Source organism: Phaseolus vulgaris, chromosome 3 (genome assembly GCF_051622355.1).
Source record: "Phaseolus vulgaris cultivar YP4 chromosome 3, ASM5162235v1, whole genome shotgun sequence".
In the NCBI taxonomy this organism is placed as follows: Eukaryota; Viridiplantae; Streptophyta; class Magnoliopsida; order Fabales; family Fabaceae; genus Phaseolus; species Phaseolus vulgaris.
In genome coordinates this window covers 44,516,314-44,535,514 of record NC_143500.1, presented here as the reverse complement: position 1 = coordinate 44,535,514, position 19,201 = coordinate 44,516,314, and the positions used below count along the sequence as shown (strand labels likewise).

The window sequence follows — 19,201 nt, the reverse complement described above, 5'->3', positions numbered from 1 at the left end:
TATAATTTATAAATACATTTTAAAGTAATTATACATATTTTTAATAATCATAAAAAGATAATTTATTAAATAAGTTTAATTTTCAAAATATTTATTTCAAAATTATCAAAATACTTGTATAAATATTTAAAAAATACCTACAACTTACAACTTCAATAACTATTATTTTTTTATAATATTTTATTTATATTTATTTCTATTATTATAATATAATATTTTATTATAAATAATAATGATTTCAAATGGACGTAGATAAAAAAAAGTAGTGTGAAATAAATTTTTTCTCATACAAAATTACTGAACTAGCTCTTGGGAACTGGTGTGCCTAGAAAGTGTTTTTCTTCCCAAAAAAGACACAAATTTAGTTTGGTGAATAGAATGAGAAGGGATCCCACTAAGCCATTTTTTTTTTGTTTCCAGTTGATTAAGAAAAAATCCTAATTCAGACTGATTAAGAATTCAACTTCTTCAAAAATTCTGGTTTGTTATATTAAATGTATAGACTTCTATAAAAAATGTGGCAAAGAGTTTAGTCTGGAGACATTTATTTTGGGCAAAAAATTTCAATTGATCAGTTTTTAATATATTAAGTTCTAATTTGAAATTTAATATTTTTAAAAGAAATTGTAAATAATTAATAATAAAATTTATTTGAATATTATATATATATATGAATTAAATTCAATAATATTTATTTATTATGATTTTAATTACATAAAATAAATATGTATTATGTATAATATACAGTAAAAAATGCGAATTAATTTCAAAGAAGCAATTTGTTTATTTCTATAAATTTTATTTTACAAATCAACTTAAAAAATAAAATGACTATTATTTTTTGTGAATTCAGTAATTAACTACCTTGGAATACAAAGTGGCAGTGGACAGTGGTTACCTTAAACCCTCTCTAACCCTTAGAGCAACACTACCCATTTCGGCGTTACGATGAACCGCGTGAAAGCAGTTGCCGCTTCTCTCAGAGTGCTCGAGTCTTCACTCGCTACCCGAGTTCTGGTGACTCGGAATCAGGTGACTCGCTTCTCTCTCCATAATCCATTACCCCGTTTGGATTCGTCTCATTTTTTACAATTTCCCATCACTCACCGTAGCCTCCACTTTTCTACCAATCCGAGTTCTATTGTGGAGCTTGTTTCGACCAACGATTGGTCCCAAGCGTTAGAGCTCAATTTAGAAAATAGCTGCCCATCAATGTCCCATGAAACCGTTATTTACGTCATAAAGCGGTTGGATAAAAACCCAGAAAAAGCTTCGTGCTTTTTCAATTGGGTCATTAAGAAAGACTGGTTTAGGCCAAGCTCTTCAGTGTTTAGCTTAATTATTAGGATCTTGGCCACCAAGGATACTATGAAGCAATTTTGGATTACTTTAAGGATGATGAAGGATCAGGGGTTTTACCTCAACGAAGAAACATATCTCACAATTTATGTTCGCTTTAAAAGGGAAAAGATGAACAGTGACTCCGTTGCTTTGACCCACTTCTATAATCGGATGCTAGAGGAGAATGCAATGCAAAGTGTTGTCACCAAGGTGGTTGGTATCATTTCAGTGTCTGAATGGGGTGAGGAGGTTATGGGTGAACTTGCAAAGCTTAAAATTCAGCTGTCGGATAATTTTGTAATAAGGGTTTTGAAAGATCTTCGAAATACTCCTCTAAAGTCTTACAAGTTCTTTCATTGGGTTGGGACACAACCTGGTTATGAGCATAATACTGTCACTTACAATGCAGTTGCAAGTGTTCTCGCGAGGAATGACTCAATTCAGGAGTTTTGGAGTGTTATTGAGGAGTTGAAGAGTGTGGGTCATGAATTGGATATTGATACTTACATAAAGATATCGAGGCAGCTTCAAAAGAATAGGATGATGGAGGATGCTGTCAAGCTTTATGAGCATATGATGGATGGTTCATATAAGCCATTGGTTCAGGATTGCAGTCTCCTTTTGAAGAGTATCTCCGCAAGTGATAAGCCAAATTTGGATTTAGTTTTCAGGGTTGCTAGGAAATATGAGTCGACAGGGCACACTCTCTCCAAGGCTATCTATGATGGAATCCACAGGTCTTTGACGGGTGCTGGGAAATTTGATGAAGCTGAAAATATTGTTAGGACTATGAGAAATGCTGGTCATAAGCCTGATAACATCACCTACAGTCAAGTGGTTTATGGACTTTGCAAGATGAGAAGGTTTGAAGAAGCATGTAAAGTGCTGGAGGAGATGGAATCTTGTGGATGCATCCCTGATATTAAGACGTGGACCATCTTGATCCAAGGGCATTGCGATGCCAATGAATTAGAAAAAGCGTTACTTTGTTTTTCTAAGATGATTGAAAAGGACTGCAATCCGGATGCTGATTTATTGGATGTTCTGGTTGACGGGTTTTTTAGTCAAAAGAGAATACAAGGTGCGTACGAGGTTTTTATAGAGATTAGTAGGAAGTGTCGTATATCTCCATGGCAAGCTACATATAAAAAACTTATTGAAAAGCTTTTGGAAGTCATGAAGTTTGAGGAAGCACTTGAACTTCTTCGTTTGATGAAGACCCACAACTACCCTCCATATCATCTACCCTTTGTGCCTTATATTTCAAAGTTTGGGTCTGTGGAAGATGCTGAGGCGTTCCTGAAGGCACTGAGTGCAAAGAGTTACCCATCCCATGTTGTTTACGTTCAGGTTTTTGAATCCTTATTCCAAGAGGGTAGACTCTCTGAGGCCAAAGATCTATTGTACAAGACTCCTCACCATATCCGTACACATAGTAAAATCTCTAAACTTTTTGGTTCATCTGAAAGGGTCAATCAGACTCAGCTGCTGCCTGATCCCTAGAACGTTTTTCTCTCAGTAGGTATCTCCTCTTTCTCCTAAATTCAAAAGATTGATACTATCAAGTTTGATCATTAGCCGGTGGAAACACTGGACACAAGACGTGATGTCAGGTTATTTTTAAATTATAACAAATTTTCATCTATGAACCGTAAAGTTATTATCAATGGCTATTTTTCAGAAGATTCTTATTGTAGCTTCTAGTTTGTTTTTTTTTTTCTAACGGAGATGGATGTACATGCTTGACAATTCATAACATGGAAAATATTTGAGGGGAAGGTTGTGTTGGCTGCTAAGTTAGTTCATTGTTTATTATGTCGACTCCAGGTTTGTAATTTCAATTTTGAATTTCAACCGTGTTGAGACAAATGCTTGACTATGCACCTTGGAACAAGAATGTTATTATCGAATCATTTTTAATGAACCATGGCCTTTCATAACTTTCTATTGCATCTTTTCTCATTGCCGTCTTAAATTACTTATGCCGGTAAGCGGCAATGTTATTAAAGATGTCAGAATTATTGACTGAAGTTGATAGTGTAAGAAATTCAGCTACTTTTAGTCTGCATTCCATCAAAGAGCCCAATGAGGAGTCCCAAGAAGAGTTCAGTGAGGAGCTGAAGCATGTTTGTGTAAAGAAAAATCTAGAACAGTCTGCAAGCATCCCTTGTAATTTAGCATATTTTACCCATGTATGTTGAAGTGTGATGTGTCCAATTTTTGAAGATTTATTACTGATTGTAGGAGTTTATTATTAGTTGCCGATGGTGCAGAGTGCTGAATATTGGTGGTTGTGGTTTCGTTATATATCTCTTTCGAGTGATTAATGAACTAATCAAGAAGTTGTTCCCTTCTTCCCCATTACCTTTTCTTACGACGTTCCTTGACCTCGAATCAAGGTAATTTTACTCTAACAATTTGGTGTTTTGTTGAATGTTGTGTCACAGAGAGGGTTATTTATAGATTGAATTAAGGTACAAATCAAATAGTTATAGATGAGTGAAGTTGTCTAGGACTTCGGCTCTTGAAAAAGATGATAATATTAGGAGTGATCTTTTGAGCTTAAAAAGTTTCTTTATGAGTTGATGAAAATTTCATGGATTTAGCTTTGTTCTTGTGATATTATTTTAGGTAAAATATGATTTTGGTCCCTTTAAAATTTTTTGTTCATCTTTTTTGCTTTTATAAAAATAAAATGTGCTAAATTTAGTTTTTGTCAATAACTTTGTTAAATCATGTTACACTCCTTAAATAAGGATCTGTGACAAACATAGTTATATATGTAAACTATGAGTAAATTACTTTTAATTCTATAATATAAGAGGTTAATTTTTAGCCTCTCAAAACTGAAGGGAAAATCACTAATAAAATTGAAGGATTTCAAATATCAAATATTGAAAATAGAATATTTTTTCTTTATTAAAAAATAGAATTTCTAAAATTACTTGAGAATAATGTTCTTCTGCTACCAAACCCTAGAGCTTTTGGAAGATAAACATGCGAACAATTTCAAACTTGTTTATGAGAAGAAATAAGATGTCTAAACTAGGTTTCCTACTCAATCCTATTTATAAAGTAATGTTAAACAGAAAGTAAATAAAGCAATGTTAAAAAAAAAAAAAAAAAACATTATATCTCAACCTATCTCATTAACTAATCAATAATATAGACCAAAATAGTAAGTAATTAAATACATATTTTGGACAGATTGTCATGCATACAATTATTATTGCAAAGAGTTGTTAATCCAAACCGAATTTGACACATTTTAATTTTACAAGAATAAAAATAAATAAAATATAGTTGAGAGATCAAACCTACATAGGGATAAAAACATATTTTATTTTAAATAATTTTTACACATTTGATTTTTTTTAATAAAGTTATAAAAAATTAATTTAATAAATACAAAAAAATGAACAAAAAAATTAAAAATCTGAAAATGAATTAATGATATTTAAGAGTACCAAAATCATACTCCACTCATTTTTATTATAAATTCAAGACTCAGAAGAATTCTTTATCATACATACTCGATAAATTCGTCACGAATTAACGTTCATTCATTGAGACGGAAATAAACTATTGTTCACAGAAATTAGGATAAAGAGACGAAATGCATTCTCAGTAACCAGAAAAAAAAATAAAAAAAAATAAAAAAAAATTGCATCAGCATCAGCATCAGCTTATCCCTTTTCATATGGCATATGTGAGGCCGTGGTTTCCACGAAAGTGAGCATGAGCAAGAGCAGGAAGATGGCCTCTTGAAGAAAATGTTGTCTCAGTGCCATGAAGAAGAGGGCAGAGCTGGAGCAACAGGAACCCCAAGACTTGGAAGTTTTGAAAGCCGTTGCACAGGCCTGGTACAGCCACTCCGCCACTTCCAAGCCCATGAACGAATTTGACGCTCATCCAAGAAATTTCAGAGGCAGGCCTTCAAGATTTAAGCTCGAAGCTTTGAACAAGCCTCCAACTTCTTCTCAAGACAGTTATTGGGACTTTCAGCAATCTCTCTGGGACTCCTATGAGCTTGTCACAGTCTCCAGAAGGATAGAGACAGGGTTAACGTTAGATAACCCTTTTCATGACTTATGTGGTTCCATTCCAATCCAACCCAACCCCAAGCCTGAGAGTAAGAATAGCCTCAGGAATCTGTTCAATCTTATGTCTTCTAGGCGCTTTAATGCCCCCAATATTCCACACCAAAATCATACTTGACTTTTATCTTCTTTTCTCTTTTAATATAACCCCCTCTTTCATTTACTCACTCATTTACTTCTGTTTAATATATGTATTACTCATAAGTCGGAAGAAGTCAAGTTGGAATAAACAAATCATAAACCATATCATGCTATAATTCAAATATGCTTCATTAATAGTTCATTCATACATGGTGTTGTTCAATACTGATATAAAACACAATAGCCTGCTAAGCAGACATTTATTTCACAATCATACATACTGCTGATTTTGATGTATTAGGTAGTTTTTGTAGCAAACTAGGTTCTTGCTCATGATCTTCTTAAGGCCTGTAGGTCTTCCACTTGTGCAATTCAAAATGAGCCTTGTTCTTCCCGGGGTTGCGCTGAGCCCTGTTAACATCCACTCTTTCTTGGAAAATGGCTTCATCATCCTCAGTCTGATCATGCTCTACCATCTCCACCCTCTCATTAGAATGTGGGTTGTTATGGGCGTTGTTGAAGGCCAGGTGAGCATTGGGGTAGTGAGGGACATCGGTGAGAACACTCTCTGACCTGTGAACTTTTGTTATGTGGGCGTGGTAGTCCTCCGATCGCAGCATTGTTTTCTGATGTTTTTTTCTCACAAGGACAGCTATATAATAAGCACAATTACACGATTCATCTGTTATCACACCACTGCAATTTATAGACAGAATGGCAGGTATAACAACCTCTGTTTATTCTTAAATTGATTGCTTTGAATCGAATTCCTTTTACATTTATCATCTCCAAAAGCAGGAAGCAGATTCTACCTCTAATCTCGATTCCATTCCTCCAGGGAATCTAATTCCATGGCAAGCAAGCAAGCCACATTAGGGGGAAGTACTCTCCGACCCACTTTTTAAATACACTCACTTTTATTAGTTAAAGTTCATTAAAAATAACAAAATTATGAACAAGGATTCATAACCTAACAGTGCATTAATAAAGATTTTCATTTGGGAGAAAGAGTAGAAAGATGCAGACTATAGAAAGTTGGAGTTAAAGTTACACGACCAAATGGTTAATAATATACCTCTGGTACTGTAATGAAAAAGAAAATAGATAATGGTTCTGATATACGGCCAGAATGACATGAGAAAAATTGAAAGTAGCTGCACGTTGGAGAGACATATTTTGGGCCAAACAAGTAGAAAGTTATTTAGAGTTGGAGAAATTCCTTTCCGATAACTTTTTAATTTGGATGTCAGTTCACACTAATCTTTTAAAATTCCTGTAAGCACTAACATGATTCCATCACATAAGAACACTGTTTAGCCACAATTGGCGTCTTACTGTCATAAAAGAACGGCTATTTTGGGAAGTGAGAACACAACACAACACACACCATTAAGAACTGATATGATCTAAGAATCTTTGAGTCCTTAGTCCATTAGTATTCTGTCCTCTAGAATGACTCTCTTATCCTTTTTAACTATTAATCTTCTTATTAAGGATGTATTTGTTCACAGTTGTGGTTTGGATACAATTTTTTTTATTGTTTATTATTGCATCATTAAATTTGATTGTCAAATAATTTATAAATTATTTATCGATATCAAAAGAATTATTGATTCATTTATATTAAGAAAATAAACCATTGGATTATAAAAGTTAATACAAAAATTTTATATTAATACATAAGAAGATCGAAGATATTTACAATTATGATATTTTAGGACTCTCGCGATCTCCCTTAATGTTGGATACACACGTTCCTCGACTACAATCTTTGCATCACTTGATGATTAGTACATCACAAACCAGATAATTTACAACTCTCAATCTTAAACTGTTTAGCGCGATAAGACTTATCAAAGTTCAAAAGACTAAAATGATTAGCTCGACCACCAACTCGAATTATTCAAGAACAATATATAATAATCAAATTTTTTTTATTGTCTTATTTATGAATAGAGATGAGAATGAAACTCATTTTTATATGTTTTAAAAATAAAAATTCATACACATAATTTTTTTATATGAAATTTGTGTTTCATTTTCATTTCAATTGAGTACTAAGAATATCATAGTACTATCCTAAATATCAAATAATTTTTTTAAAAATAATGAAGATCATAATATATATATATATATAATATGATTCAATGTAAGAAGACATGCAATTTCTTTTTTAATAACAATTACAATTATATAAATATGGTAGTTATAAAAAAAAATATACATAATTAAAATTCTATGACAACTAGACATTATTGTACTCTTGCAAAACTAGACATTATTGTACTCTTGCAAATCTCGAGAGTAAAAATGCCATGATAATCAAGTGAAATTCGTGATATTCAACTAGTCAAACTATTAAGAGATAATAAAATAATATATAAAAAAATATTACTTAAATAAAATGAAACTATAAAACAAAGAGAAAAGACAAAATGTTATCTTATAAACTAAAGATTTCGACAAATGAATATTCAGAAATTGAGAATTAAATACTCTCATACTTCACAAATAACAATAAAAATATTAAAAATAAATATAAATGATTAAATATATATTTTATAGAGATTTAATTAAATAAAATTGTGATTTATGTTTTCATACATCATTTAAATGAAACCATACAATAAAAAAAAAACTAAAATATAATCAAGGCTGTGACAAGAAAATATATTTTAAAAATATAAAATAAAATGAAACCAACAATTAAATATAATAGATAAAAAATAAAAATAAATTTTTAAATTAACTAACAAACTAAAGGTATTTTAATAATATAAAACTTTGAGAGTGCATATCCTTCACATAGCTGATTTTAAAATTTAAGTACTCTTCCATTCTCGTGCCTGTGATTTTAAAATTTAAGAACTCTTCCATTCTCGTGCCCATATATATATATATATATATATATATGAATTTATTTAGAATACTCATATATCAATTTTTAGTCACATGTAAGATTGAGTATTCTTATTATTATTACATAAAGTATCAAAAAGCATAGAAAAAAATGAATTTATGTTATATTGTAGTTATTATTATTGTTTGAATATATTATATTATATTTTGATTTAAATTATTATATTATTATAACTTTTTATTTTACTCTCAAAACATTAATATTGATAAATAAAATTTATTTTAAATATTTTTATATTACTGTATTTTAAATACGATATATATTATATTGTTTGAACATAAAACTTTTAGAGATTTCAACCATTAAGTGTCACGTTTATTTAAAAGTATGATATTTTTTATTTTATTTTAAATTTTTTGATAAAAAAATAAGCATATTCTAATATATATATATATATATATATATATCAATTGAAAATAAAAAAAATATAATTAAAATAATTGATCAATAAAAGAATTTAAAACTATAGACAACTTCAAAATAATCTTTTATCGATAAAAGAAAATTTATATCGTATAAACACTTATAATTTAACAAACTAGCATAATTTGACATTTTTAATTTTTAACTAGTTTTTAAACTAAAATTAAAATTAAAACAAATGCTTTTGTTGAAATAGTTTTTCAAATTAACGAACTCTTACATTATTTGTTTAATCAATTAGAATTATTCATTCGTTATGAGATTGAAAATGAAATATTATCTTAAAAATAAAAATGAAATTTATATGTAAGTGAATTAAATTGCATTGCAGTTGAAAAAGATAATTTGTTAAAACATTTAATTAACCTTTTTTTACCTTAGCAAATTATGAATTATTTCGAAATCAATTGTTTTTTTAATGATAGTTTTGCCTAAGCTAAGTGAGAACGAAAAATATGGTGAACTGACTGAAGTGAGAAAACAATCTATACATAAAAATAATTAGTTTTCAAATATTTTTATATTTTAATCAATTAAAAAATCTATTAATTTTATTATTAAGTTGGTCAACCGTAAATATAACGACAGCCATTTTTAGATTAAAAAATTAAACAAAATTTTGAACAACTAAAAAAATAAAGATGAAAATCATATAAAAAATTAAGCACTAAAATAACGAAGTTTTCAAAAATATAAGAATGAAAAGTATAATTGAGCCTACTTGTTTTATTAGGCATATTATAATAAAAATAAGGGCTAGTTTGATTCTTAAAATGCTTAGTATCGGGAATGTTATTGTGTTAGGTTTGTATAAGAAAAATAAATACGATAAAAGTGCAGTATGCAATGTTGATGTTATTTAATAAATCGCAAGACAATATAACAATGTTATGTCCACATATTATGCAGATTTTCCATATATAACGAAGAAACCACGTTCGAACTCATTGGCAGAAAACAAAATTAGTCATAGCACAATTTTTTATAGTTGGACTGGAACTACCCATATAAAGCAATTATCTTACCATCCATTTAACATTTTTGGCTATAATTTTATAAATATCCCATTAAATATTTTAGTATTACGTAGTCAAATGTAGGAAAATTTATTTCTTAATGAAAATTGTTACTAAAATTTGTTTCAGAGAAAAAACAACAAGGATTAAAAAGTGCAGGATGGCGATTTGGCAATAGAATTAATTACATACACAAGCATAGTAGTTGATACATGCTTAAATCCGACACTGGATTGTTAAAGTTGTTGAATTATGATGGCAATATCACCAAAAAAACACAAAGATCGGGATAGATAGGAATTTAGATAATTATGTCTACCTGGTAGATAATTATGTGAAGCACCCAGAGAAGCACAAGTCGCCAACTTTACACTAACCATTAACCGACATTTCAACAAATTCTACTCTCCTTGGATTAAATCCATAACAACACGCTTTATGCTTCCATTGTTTTTCCTAAGCAACTTCTTATTCATCTCTTTGTCAAGGAAACCCTGCATAAACCCCATAACTAATCAAAACAGTATCCAGTTGAACAACATATTGCTTGGTCAGAGGACCGAATGGGAGCAGGGGGATTAGAAGAGAAAGGACTTCAAATTGCAGGCATTTAATGATAAAAGATGAACCGAACAACTTACCATCTCTTGTAACTCTAGAAGGATAGGGCCCCACTCAGAAATACCATAGACATCAACACTACATAGATCGTCTATGGATTGATCCAGATCGTACTCATTAATCCTCAAGATCTCTTTGTTCAAATCAACCTGCTTGAAACCCATCTCCTCAAGTTCTCTAAGTAGGCTCTCCTCCACAGAGTTAATTCCACCAGTCCCTACAACAGATGATGATGGCAAATCTACAGTGGATGACTGCTGATTAGAGGGAACAGCTTCGGTTGTTTCAGATAAATCAATAATAGGATAAGAAACCGATGAAGGTGCCACGGAGGTTGCAGCAGGGGCTGAGGCGGCAGGGCCAACAAATGTAGCTTCATTTATAGGGAACTCCTTTTCCAGTTCCAACTTTGGTTCCTTGTCAACCTGTGTTGCAGGTTCAATCGGAGCATTAGGAATGCGGGTTTGAAGAAAAGTATCATCCTCGGTAGGCCGAACATTGATATCTATAAGCAGAGGTCCTTCAGAGCCACTGACATCAAGGGGAATATTCAAGTTCAATCCTTGAGAGTTATCATAAAATGAGTCCTTGAGAGAGGCATCAACCTGTGTGTACGATAATGCGGGCAAATTTATTATTACACCATTAAGACTAAAATCTAGTGTCCCTCCCAGGGGAAAGATATTCCTTCAACACAATCATTTTACCTGTATAAGGACCCAAACACGTTGGCCAAATTTATGTCCAGATAATGTTGCCAACCTCCAGTATGATATGTATCGACCAGGTATCTGAGGTGCTGTAAAGTCAACTGCAATGTCCAGTTCCTTCTCCGTAGGGACACCATTCTGAACCTGGAACGTTTAATAAGAGAGAGCACTGAAGAAACTAGCATGCCACAGATTCTACGATGAGCAAGACAAACCTAGAGAAAGGATAATAGACCTTAAGGAAATAATTAAACTACAATACGAATATTTATCAAACCTCCAAGTCAACTGAATGAGAGTCACTAAACTTGTCTCCTCCAATCCAAACAAGTTCAGTTCCCTTGGGCCATACTACAGTGCCATTATTGCGCATTCGCCAGATCTTTGTAAATGCAGTAGATGGAGCCATCATTGTACCGTCTATCACATTGACATCCAAAATGAACCGACTATCTAACTTTGGTCTTGCATGCTTCAAAATGGAACTTTTCTTAAAAGTATGTGGTGGTAATGTTGGCTGCACCATAAAAAAAACAGGTGAAAATGCAATGACTTGCATAGGGAGAAAAGAAAAGACAGCAGTAGTCAAAAGTGATTACAAAGTTTTTGGATTGTTCATATACACATCGAGGGAAACGAGCAGATGCGGGGCGGTCCATTCTGATATAGTCTGTCCCATTACCCATTTCGTTGTAACAAATGTGGCAGAGATCATAATTTTCCTTTCTGCATGAAGAACAAAATATCATGGAAACGCCCCTGAAAACAATTTAACAATAAACAAGTCTAAACAAATCAAAGTACTTACACTTTGGATTTGAAACGAGGTCCAGTTATTGGATAGACACCACAACCATCACAGCGCACACCTTTGTGGAACATACCAGTCATTGCCTCAGTGTGACGATGGCTCCTTTTAAACGGGGGCATTTGAGAGTTTCCAACATGTGGTGTCCAAGAATTGATATATGTCCCAGAAAACGAACAGTCAAAGACAGCACCAGCACCAGCACTTAATGAAGCTGTCTCGGTTGAACCATTATTAGGACCAGCAAGAATTGAGGATGTGCCACTGCTGTCAACCCTACCAGCGGAAGTATAGACATTCGACATTTTACCCTTCCTGCCACCATCGTCAGGGACTTCTGATGAAAGTGAATCCTTATTCACATTTGTGGACTGAGATGAATAGGGATCACAAGGAGGGACATTGAGATCAACAGTGGGAAATTCTGCAGCTGTTGTTGCACTGATTACATTCCCAGCTTCCAAATGTTGACTGGCACTGGAAGCAGAGGCTACATCTCTAATTAGGTTTTCAGCCTCCACCTGTTGAGTGGCATTGGAAGCCAAGTCTACAGATGGCATCTGTACACCTCTTGCTTCACAATGTGGATTGGCATTGGAAGAAGAGGCTGCATCTCTAATTAGGTTTTCAGTCTCCACCTGTTGAGTGGCATTGGAAGCCAAGTCTACAGATGGCATTTGTAGACCTCTTGCTTCACCGGTGATAGGTTCTTCAGGAACACCATTTTTAGAGAATGGACCAGTTGCAACATGAGGCTGGCAATAAGAATTTAGAACAGAATGTCCCACTAGGGAAATTAAATCAGCAAGATTAACGGGAAGCTGACTAGAAGATGCAGCATTTGGATACAATAAATTGGAAATAAGCTCATGTACTGGCTCGTGCAAAGAAGATAAAATGTCAACTTTATCTGCATTTCCGCTCAAAGATGGGTTTGGAACAGGAGATCTTAAGGGAGAGGCACTCTCACTATGGACAGCAGAATTGGAGGCTGAGTCCACATATGAAGATCGAGAACCTTTTGCTTTAGAAGTGACACGATCTTCAGGAATACCAGTTTTTGAACTTCTACCAGCTGCATCACGAGGCTGGAAATGAGAATTTAGAACAGTTTGTCCCATTTTCAAAATTGAATTGGCAAGATTATCAACCACAGGTGTTGAAGATGCTGCTTTTGAAAGCGACAATTTAGAAAGAGCCGCATGTAATATAGGATTTCTACCCAGAGGTGGGTTTGTGACAGGAGACTTTGAGGGGGTGGCACTTCCACTAGACCAAGCATTTGATTTAGCACCGTCGTCATTGTTCATAAGTACCTCAATTCTCAAGAATTTCAATTGTTGCCTCATCACATCACGCAAATCATCATCATCAACTAGAGTCACCAAGTCACCATCTTCATCAACATATCTCAGAATTAAATTTGCATCAGCACCGAAACCGAAGATAGAACATATCTTCTGTCTCAACCCAACCATGTCGAGATCCAGTCGATTAATCTCGTCCACACGGGCAGTGAAGCGCCTGAGGGTATCCCCATATTTCACCTGTCCAAAAAAAAGGGATGTATTGATGCAATAAGCAAAGATTTGCATGATTACAGAACCGAACATTAAGACTTTACCAAAATAAAGTTGGGTTATAATATGTCAAAAAGCCACAAAAAATATCAGCAGATTCTTGCACCAAAATTTAATGTAGGGTATAATCAAAATTACAGTTAGTATCGTCTAAATCAAAATGTAAAATCATATATTGTTCGGCAGGATCCTTGATATATTAAACCAAAATGTAAAATACCATCAATACTAGAACAAAAACAGAGCCACAGTAAAATGAAACTTCCACTATGCACAACAGTTTTAATTCCAATACAAACTCATAAAAGAGAATCGTTCTAATTACATACAATACTCCTAGCCAAAAGAATAAAACTAATTCAACCCACATCTAGCGGATGCTAGGAATCAATTGATTTTCGTGAAACTCACGCTAAATTGTTTTCTAGGAAAAAAACAATTTGTTTATACCGAAACCCAGCAAGAAATGGTTGGGGTTTCAGCCACATCGTTGTTCCAAAAGTTACTACATATAATAAAACCATAATTCCGTGCTCCGATTACTCAAATAATAAAATTAAAGGCGAAACTAGAAGGGGTGTATGTAATTTTAATTTAACACGGTTGTAAAAAAATCAACAACAACATGAAAGCACCATAATGACTATCAGACTCAAGACTTTATCAACTGGCAAAATCGTCACAAAAAAAAAAAAAACGATTCGTCTTCCTTTTCTCCAAGAAATATCTAGATGACTAAACACGCATCATTACACCACAAAAGTGATGATTAAGAGAAGGAAAACAATTCAGGACCAAAAATTGAAACGAAAACATGAGGGAAAAGGAAAATTAAGATAAAAACCTTGATCACTAGAGCAGACTCCATAGCTCTCGGAGCAAAAGAGAGAAACGACAAAGGGAGGAGTGGCAGTTATACAGAAAAGAAAACACTGAAACCCTAACCCTAATGGGTAACGAAGCTTCTTCTTCGGAACAGAAAATGGAGAGAGTTGCACGGCTAGCGTTAGCCACTTTAAAAGCTTTGCGAGCCGGAGAGTGACATATATATACACTATTGTGACTTTGGTAACAAGAAATTTTTTTATTTTTGACTTTTCTTTTCTCCTAAATGCATACATAACTTCGTGGCAAAGGTAACGGTACGATCCTCCCACGTATCTTATCTCTTTTATTAGCGTTGTTAAACATCAAATCAAATAATATTGAAAAATATATTTACAAAACTAAAAATTAAATAAAATTTAGAATTCAATAATCAATAATCGAAAACCATTTTATTAAATTACTCAAATTTCACTTTGAAAAAAAAAAAAAAAAATTAACTAATCTGTAATTATATTATATATAAATAACTAGAGGAGTTAAATTACTGCTAGAGTAATCCTAGTAAAGACAAATAATTAAATTACTTGTGGAGCAACCTATAGAGAGCGCTTGGTGAGGAGTTTTAGTTTTCTAGTAATTTGAAGTTGGGAATATTTCTGCCAAAAATGTTTTTAAGTTTTTTCTGAAGTTATTTTTTTATAGATGTAAGAATATAATGTGATGCAGATAAATATAACTTTCTCTAGTTGAATTATTTATACTGTGATGCAGATATAATGTTTTTTATTAAACAATTTAATGTGATAAATAATCAAAATTATGATAAAAAATATTATATTATTCTTTAATTTCTAGAAAAACTATTTAAATATTCTAGATAATATTTCTAACAAATCAAATTATATTTTAGTCATTTCTAGCTATAATTATTAAATAATAAGTTAGATGGTAACAACAATTCACGATTCTTCTAATTCTTATGGTTTACAAATTCATTTTCTTAATATTCACTATTGTGATAACAACTTTTCATCGTAATTATTTTGATTTTTTTTATAAGTTGGTTATATATCTATACCTATATATAAAAAGGATTTTTCACTTTAAATGCTCTAAATTGTTTTTCTATTTTATTCTTGTTTAATATTTTGTTTTATTAATTTATTTTGGTTATTTCAACATTTTATAATTTTAAAAATTAATGAAACAGTTTTTTAATTTTAAAATTTTATTTTATTTGTTCTCACTTAATTGATAAGAGAGTGGAGAGATTTGTTACTTTTCTGTTTTAAATTGATATTTTTCTTTATTAAATAAGCAGTTTTTTAATTTTAAAATTTTATTATATTTGTTCTCACTTTGGCAGGAAAGTGGAGAGATTGTTACGTTAATTTTATTTTGTTGTCACCTAACTCTGGCAAGTGAGATTTGTTACTTTTCTGTTTTAAACTGATTCTTTATTAAATAAATTTTAAAATTTTATTATATTTGTTCTCACTTAACTGACAGAAAAGTGGAGAGATTGTTACGTTAATTTTATTTTATATGTGGTCACCTAACTAGCAGGAAAGTGTGGAGAGATTCATTCTCCTATTTAAAACAGTTATCATAAACAGTTTTGAATGTAGTTTTTTTCTCTCTCTTTTTTTATCTCTCTCCTTCCTCAAATATCCTGAAACTCAATAAATATCTCTCATATATACAATTACACATGAATTTATATTTAAATATATATATATATATATATATATAATAATAGTAAAAATAAACTAAAAAATATGGATGCATAGACGCGCCTGTATGAATAATAATGGCAAGAAGAGTGGAGAGATTGATTACTTTTCTCTTTTAAACTGATATTCTCCTTTATTAAATAAGCAGTTTTTTAATTTTGAAATTTTATTTTATTTGTTCTCACTTAACTGGCTGGAAAGTGAGAGATTAGTATGTTAATTTTATTTGATTTGTGGTAACTTAACTCACAAGAGAGTGAAGATATTGATTCTCCTCTTTAAAATAGAGGTGACATAGTGGGGCGGGTCGTGTGGGTCGGCCCGCGGTCCGTTGAAAAAAACGCGTGGCGAGTTGCTTATTTTAGCCCGTTGACCCGCTTAGACCCGCCCTGCATAATCCGCAGTCCGCGGACCAAGTGCGGGGCGGGCAGGTTGACCCGCATAACCCACATAACTTTAAAATGTAATTTTTTTTTATGCACCTCCATTTTCTTCATGTAGCCTCATATTTCATATTCCAAAATTTTTAATAACATCTTACTACGCATGTCTCATGAAAATAATATTATAAGACCATTTACTTAATGCATCCAAATAATAAAAATTCAAAGTTTTTATTTAAATTTTTTTTTTTTTAAAAAAAAATATTTCTTATGCAGGTCAACCCTTATGCGGAATGGTCTACAAAAATCAGCCCGCAAATTCTATGCGGGATGAGCCAACTCGGCCCACTTTTTGCAGGCCAAGTGGGGGGCAGACCTATGCGGGGCGGGCAAGCCCGCATTGCCATCCCTACTTTATAAAAATTATCATGAGCAGTTTTGAATGTAGAGTAGTTTCTTAATTTTTTTCTCTCTTATTTTATCTTTCTCCTTCCTCAAATCTCTTAAAATCTAATAACATATCTCTTAGACATACAAATACACATGAATTTATATTTATATATATTATAATAATAGTAAAAATAAAAACTAAAAAATGTGGATATAACGCATGTGTTTGCGCTAGTATATATATAAAAAATCTTCCCTTTTTTTACAAGTTTATCATCACTTTCAATTATTAAGATGGATATATTAAAATCATTTTAGTAATATTAAAAAATATATTTTATCTTATGCTTTTATTTTATTTATTTAAAAGAAAAAATGTTGACTAGTATATTACTTTGTGAAGATGGACCTATGTCTAACAAGTTGTTAACTTGTTTATTATTCAATATTTGATTTAAGCATTTGTAGTCGGACTCCACGTCTAAAGTATTTGTAACTTGACTCCATGCTTAGAGCACATGTATCTCACCTCATGCCTTGAACATTGATAGTTCAGCTCCACCTTAAGCAATTGTAGCCTGACTTGTGCTTTAAGCATCTCTAGCTTCGTTTATCTTTAAATATATCTAGTTCAACTTCATGCCTTGAACAATACTTTATTAACAAATATGAAAATATGTTTAGTTCAGTTTTATGTCGAACATTTCTAACATAATTTTTTAAAGTTAAGAATTTTTAGCTCTAACTTACACATTGAGTATCTTTAGCTCAACCTTTTTATTCTATATGAAAACATGAACCATTGTTGTTTTATTAAAATCATAAGTGAATTTTCTTGATTAAACATTAAATAAATTAGACAATTTAATTCATACATCCAAAACAATTCACACACTTTTCCTTGATTTAACACTAAAGTGCATCATCCAATTGGGATGATAATAAATAGTTTGTAGTGATTTTTTTTTTAGTTTATCATTAAATAATGTGTATTACCCAATTAGTTAAGCAATAACAAGTTTTCACTCATCTCTTCTAAGTTAAACACTAAAAATTGTGCATTATCTAATTAATTAGACGATAAAAGTTTACACCCATATATTCATGGTTACTAATCTTTGTGTACAAATCCTTATGCATCAATCTATACACTAATTATTGTGCATTAAGCTTTATAAGGCACTAACCAACAATCTTTATATAATGTTTAAAAGTTCCATGAGCATTAAAAAATACACTTCAATATTTATAAACAAACATTAAATAATGTGTTTCAATCTTTATAAACAAGCACTTAAAATCATATTCTTTTAAGAAAACAACATAAGATTATTATAATTTAAATGTCTAAGTCTCTTGTGTCATAAATAATAATAATTTTTTTCTATAGTCATCAGGTTGAATTTTCTCTCATAATTAAGAGAAACTGAAAAAAAAATGTTATTTTTTTATATTCATCACAACACCAATTATTCTTTTTGAATAAAAAAAATTGCACTTTAAATTCTTAAAATCAAATAGAATAATGCTCCACAAGTTGTCGAATTCTTAAAAAAAATTCGTCTAATTGGCACGTAAAAAAATATCATGAGTTATCTTACATTATTGTCTTTTGTAACTTCAATGTTAGATTTTTCCTTTTATTTCAACATACTCTTTATTTTATTGTCTAATTTAACTTTGTCATCAAAATTTTCTCTATTTCTAATCATATGGCTATTATAGTTTTATAAAGGAAGACAATTTAGTCTTTAATTGCAATGTGCAAAGCATAGATTTTGGAGTTATATGCTAATTAGATTAGGAAAGGGTTGTCTTTTTTTTTTTTTTTTTACATTAGTATGCATAATGTTATGCATCATCTTACATATTTTTTCTAGATTTTTTTTTGTTAATTTCAAAAATTTGTGTTAGTCTTTGTGTGTTCAATGCAGTCAATTGTGGGACTACCTAACAATGCTTTTACCGAAGAGGTGCAATTTCACTTATTAAATATCAAATGGATAAAATTTTAAAAAATTACCAAAATGGGTAGGTCGTATCAAGGTGGTACGACTTATCCATTTGGTAAATTTTCAAATTTTTATCCATTTTGATAATTACCTTATGAAATTGCATCTAAATGGTAAAAATCTCCTACTTGACAGAATTAAGGATGCAAATTGACCAGTCATGGATGTTTATTGGTAGTTTTAAGATATCTTATCTATGTCAGACCAAAGATGATGAGTTTTTATTTCATTCTTAGATTAACAAGTTCATCTCAC

The 19,201-nt window shown here is 31.4% G+C and overlaps 4 protein-coding genes across 5 annotated transcripts; 2 read left to right on the top strand and 2 right to left on the bottom strand.

Annotated features, from left to right (window-relative positions):
• The first annotated feature begins 875 nt into the window (after nt 1-875).
• Nucleotides 876-3,674, top strand: LOC137807917 (pentatricopeptide repeat-containing protein At3g48250, chloroplastic). The gene is made up of 2 exons (XM_090299579.1): nt 876-2,863; nt 3,169-3,674. The coding sequence occupies exon 1, from the start codon at nt 949-951 to the stop codon at nt 2,842-2,844; it is 1,896 nt and encodes a 631-aa protein (XP_090155705.1). The 5' UTR covers nt 876-948; the 3' UTR covers nt 2,845-2,863; nt 3,169-3,674.
• Nucleotides 3,675-4,929: 1,255 nt separating this feature from the next.
• On the top strand, nt 4,930-6,195 carry LOC137807916 (uncharacterized). The gene has a single exon (XM_068608768.2). It carries the CDS (start codon nt 5,131-5,133, stop codon nt 5,557-5,559), a length of 429 nt encoding a protein of 142 aa, XP_068464869.1. The 5' UTR covers nt 4,930-5,130; the 3' UTR covers nt 5,560-6,195.
• LOC150028865 (uncharacterized) lies at nt 5,691-6,236 on the bottom strand. The gene has a single exon (XM_090299580.1). It carries the CDS (start codon nt 6,140-6,142, stop codon nt 5,864-5,866), a length of 279 nt encoding a protein of 92 aa, XP_090155706.1. The 5' UTR covers nt 6,143-6,236; the 3' UTR covers nt 5,691-5,863.
• Nucleotides 6,237-10,027: 3,791 nt separating this feature from the next.
• NBR1 (ubiquitin-associated (UBA)/TS-N domain-containing protein / octicosapeptide/Phox/Bemp1 (PB1) domain-containing protein) lies at nt 10,028-14,744 on the bottom strand. Of its 2 annotated transcripts, none has more exons than XM_068608766.1 (7): nt 14,445-14,744; nt 12,021-13,567; nt 11,812-11,938; nt 11,490-11,729; nt 11,210-11,356; nt 10,523-11,107; nt 10,028-10,375 (listed from the first exon to the last, which is right to left on the bottom strand). In XM_068608766.1, the coding sequence occupies exons 1-7, from the start codon at nt 14,466-14,468 to the stop codon at nt 10,283-10,285; spliced, it is 2,763 nt and encodes a 920-aa protein (XP_068464867.1). In that variant the 5' UTR covers nt 14,469-14,744; the 3' UTR covers nt 10,028-10,282. The 2 variants fall into 2 exon arrangements, with proteins under 2 accessions (XP_068464867.1, XP_068464868.1); XM_068608767.1 differs by having other exon boundaries at nt 11,836-11,938; nt 14,445-14,682.
• Nucleotides 14,745-19,201: the final 4,457 nt, after the last annotated feature.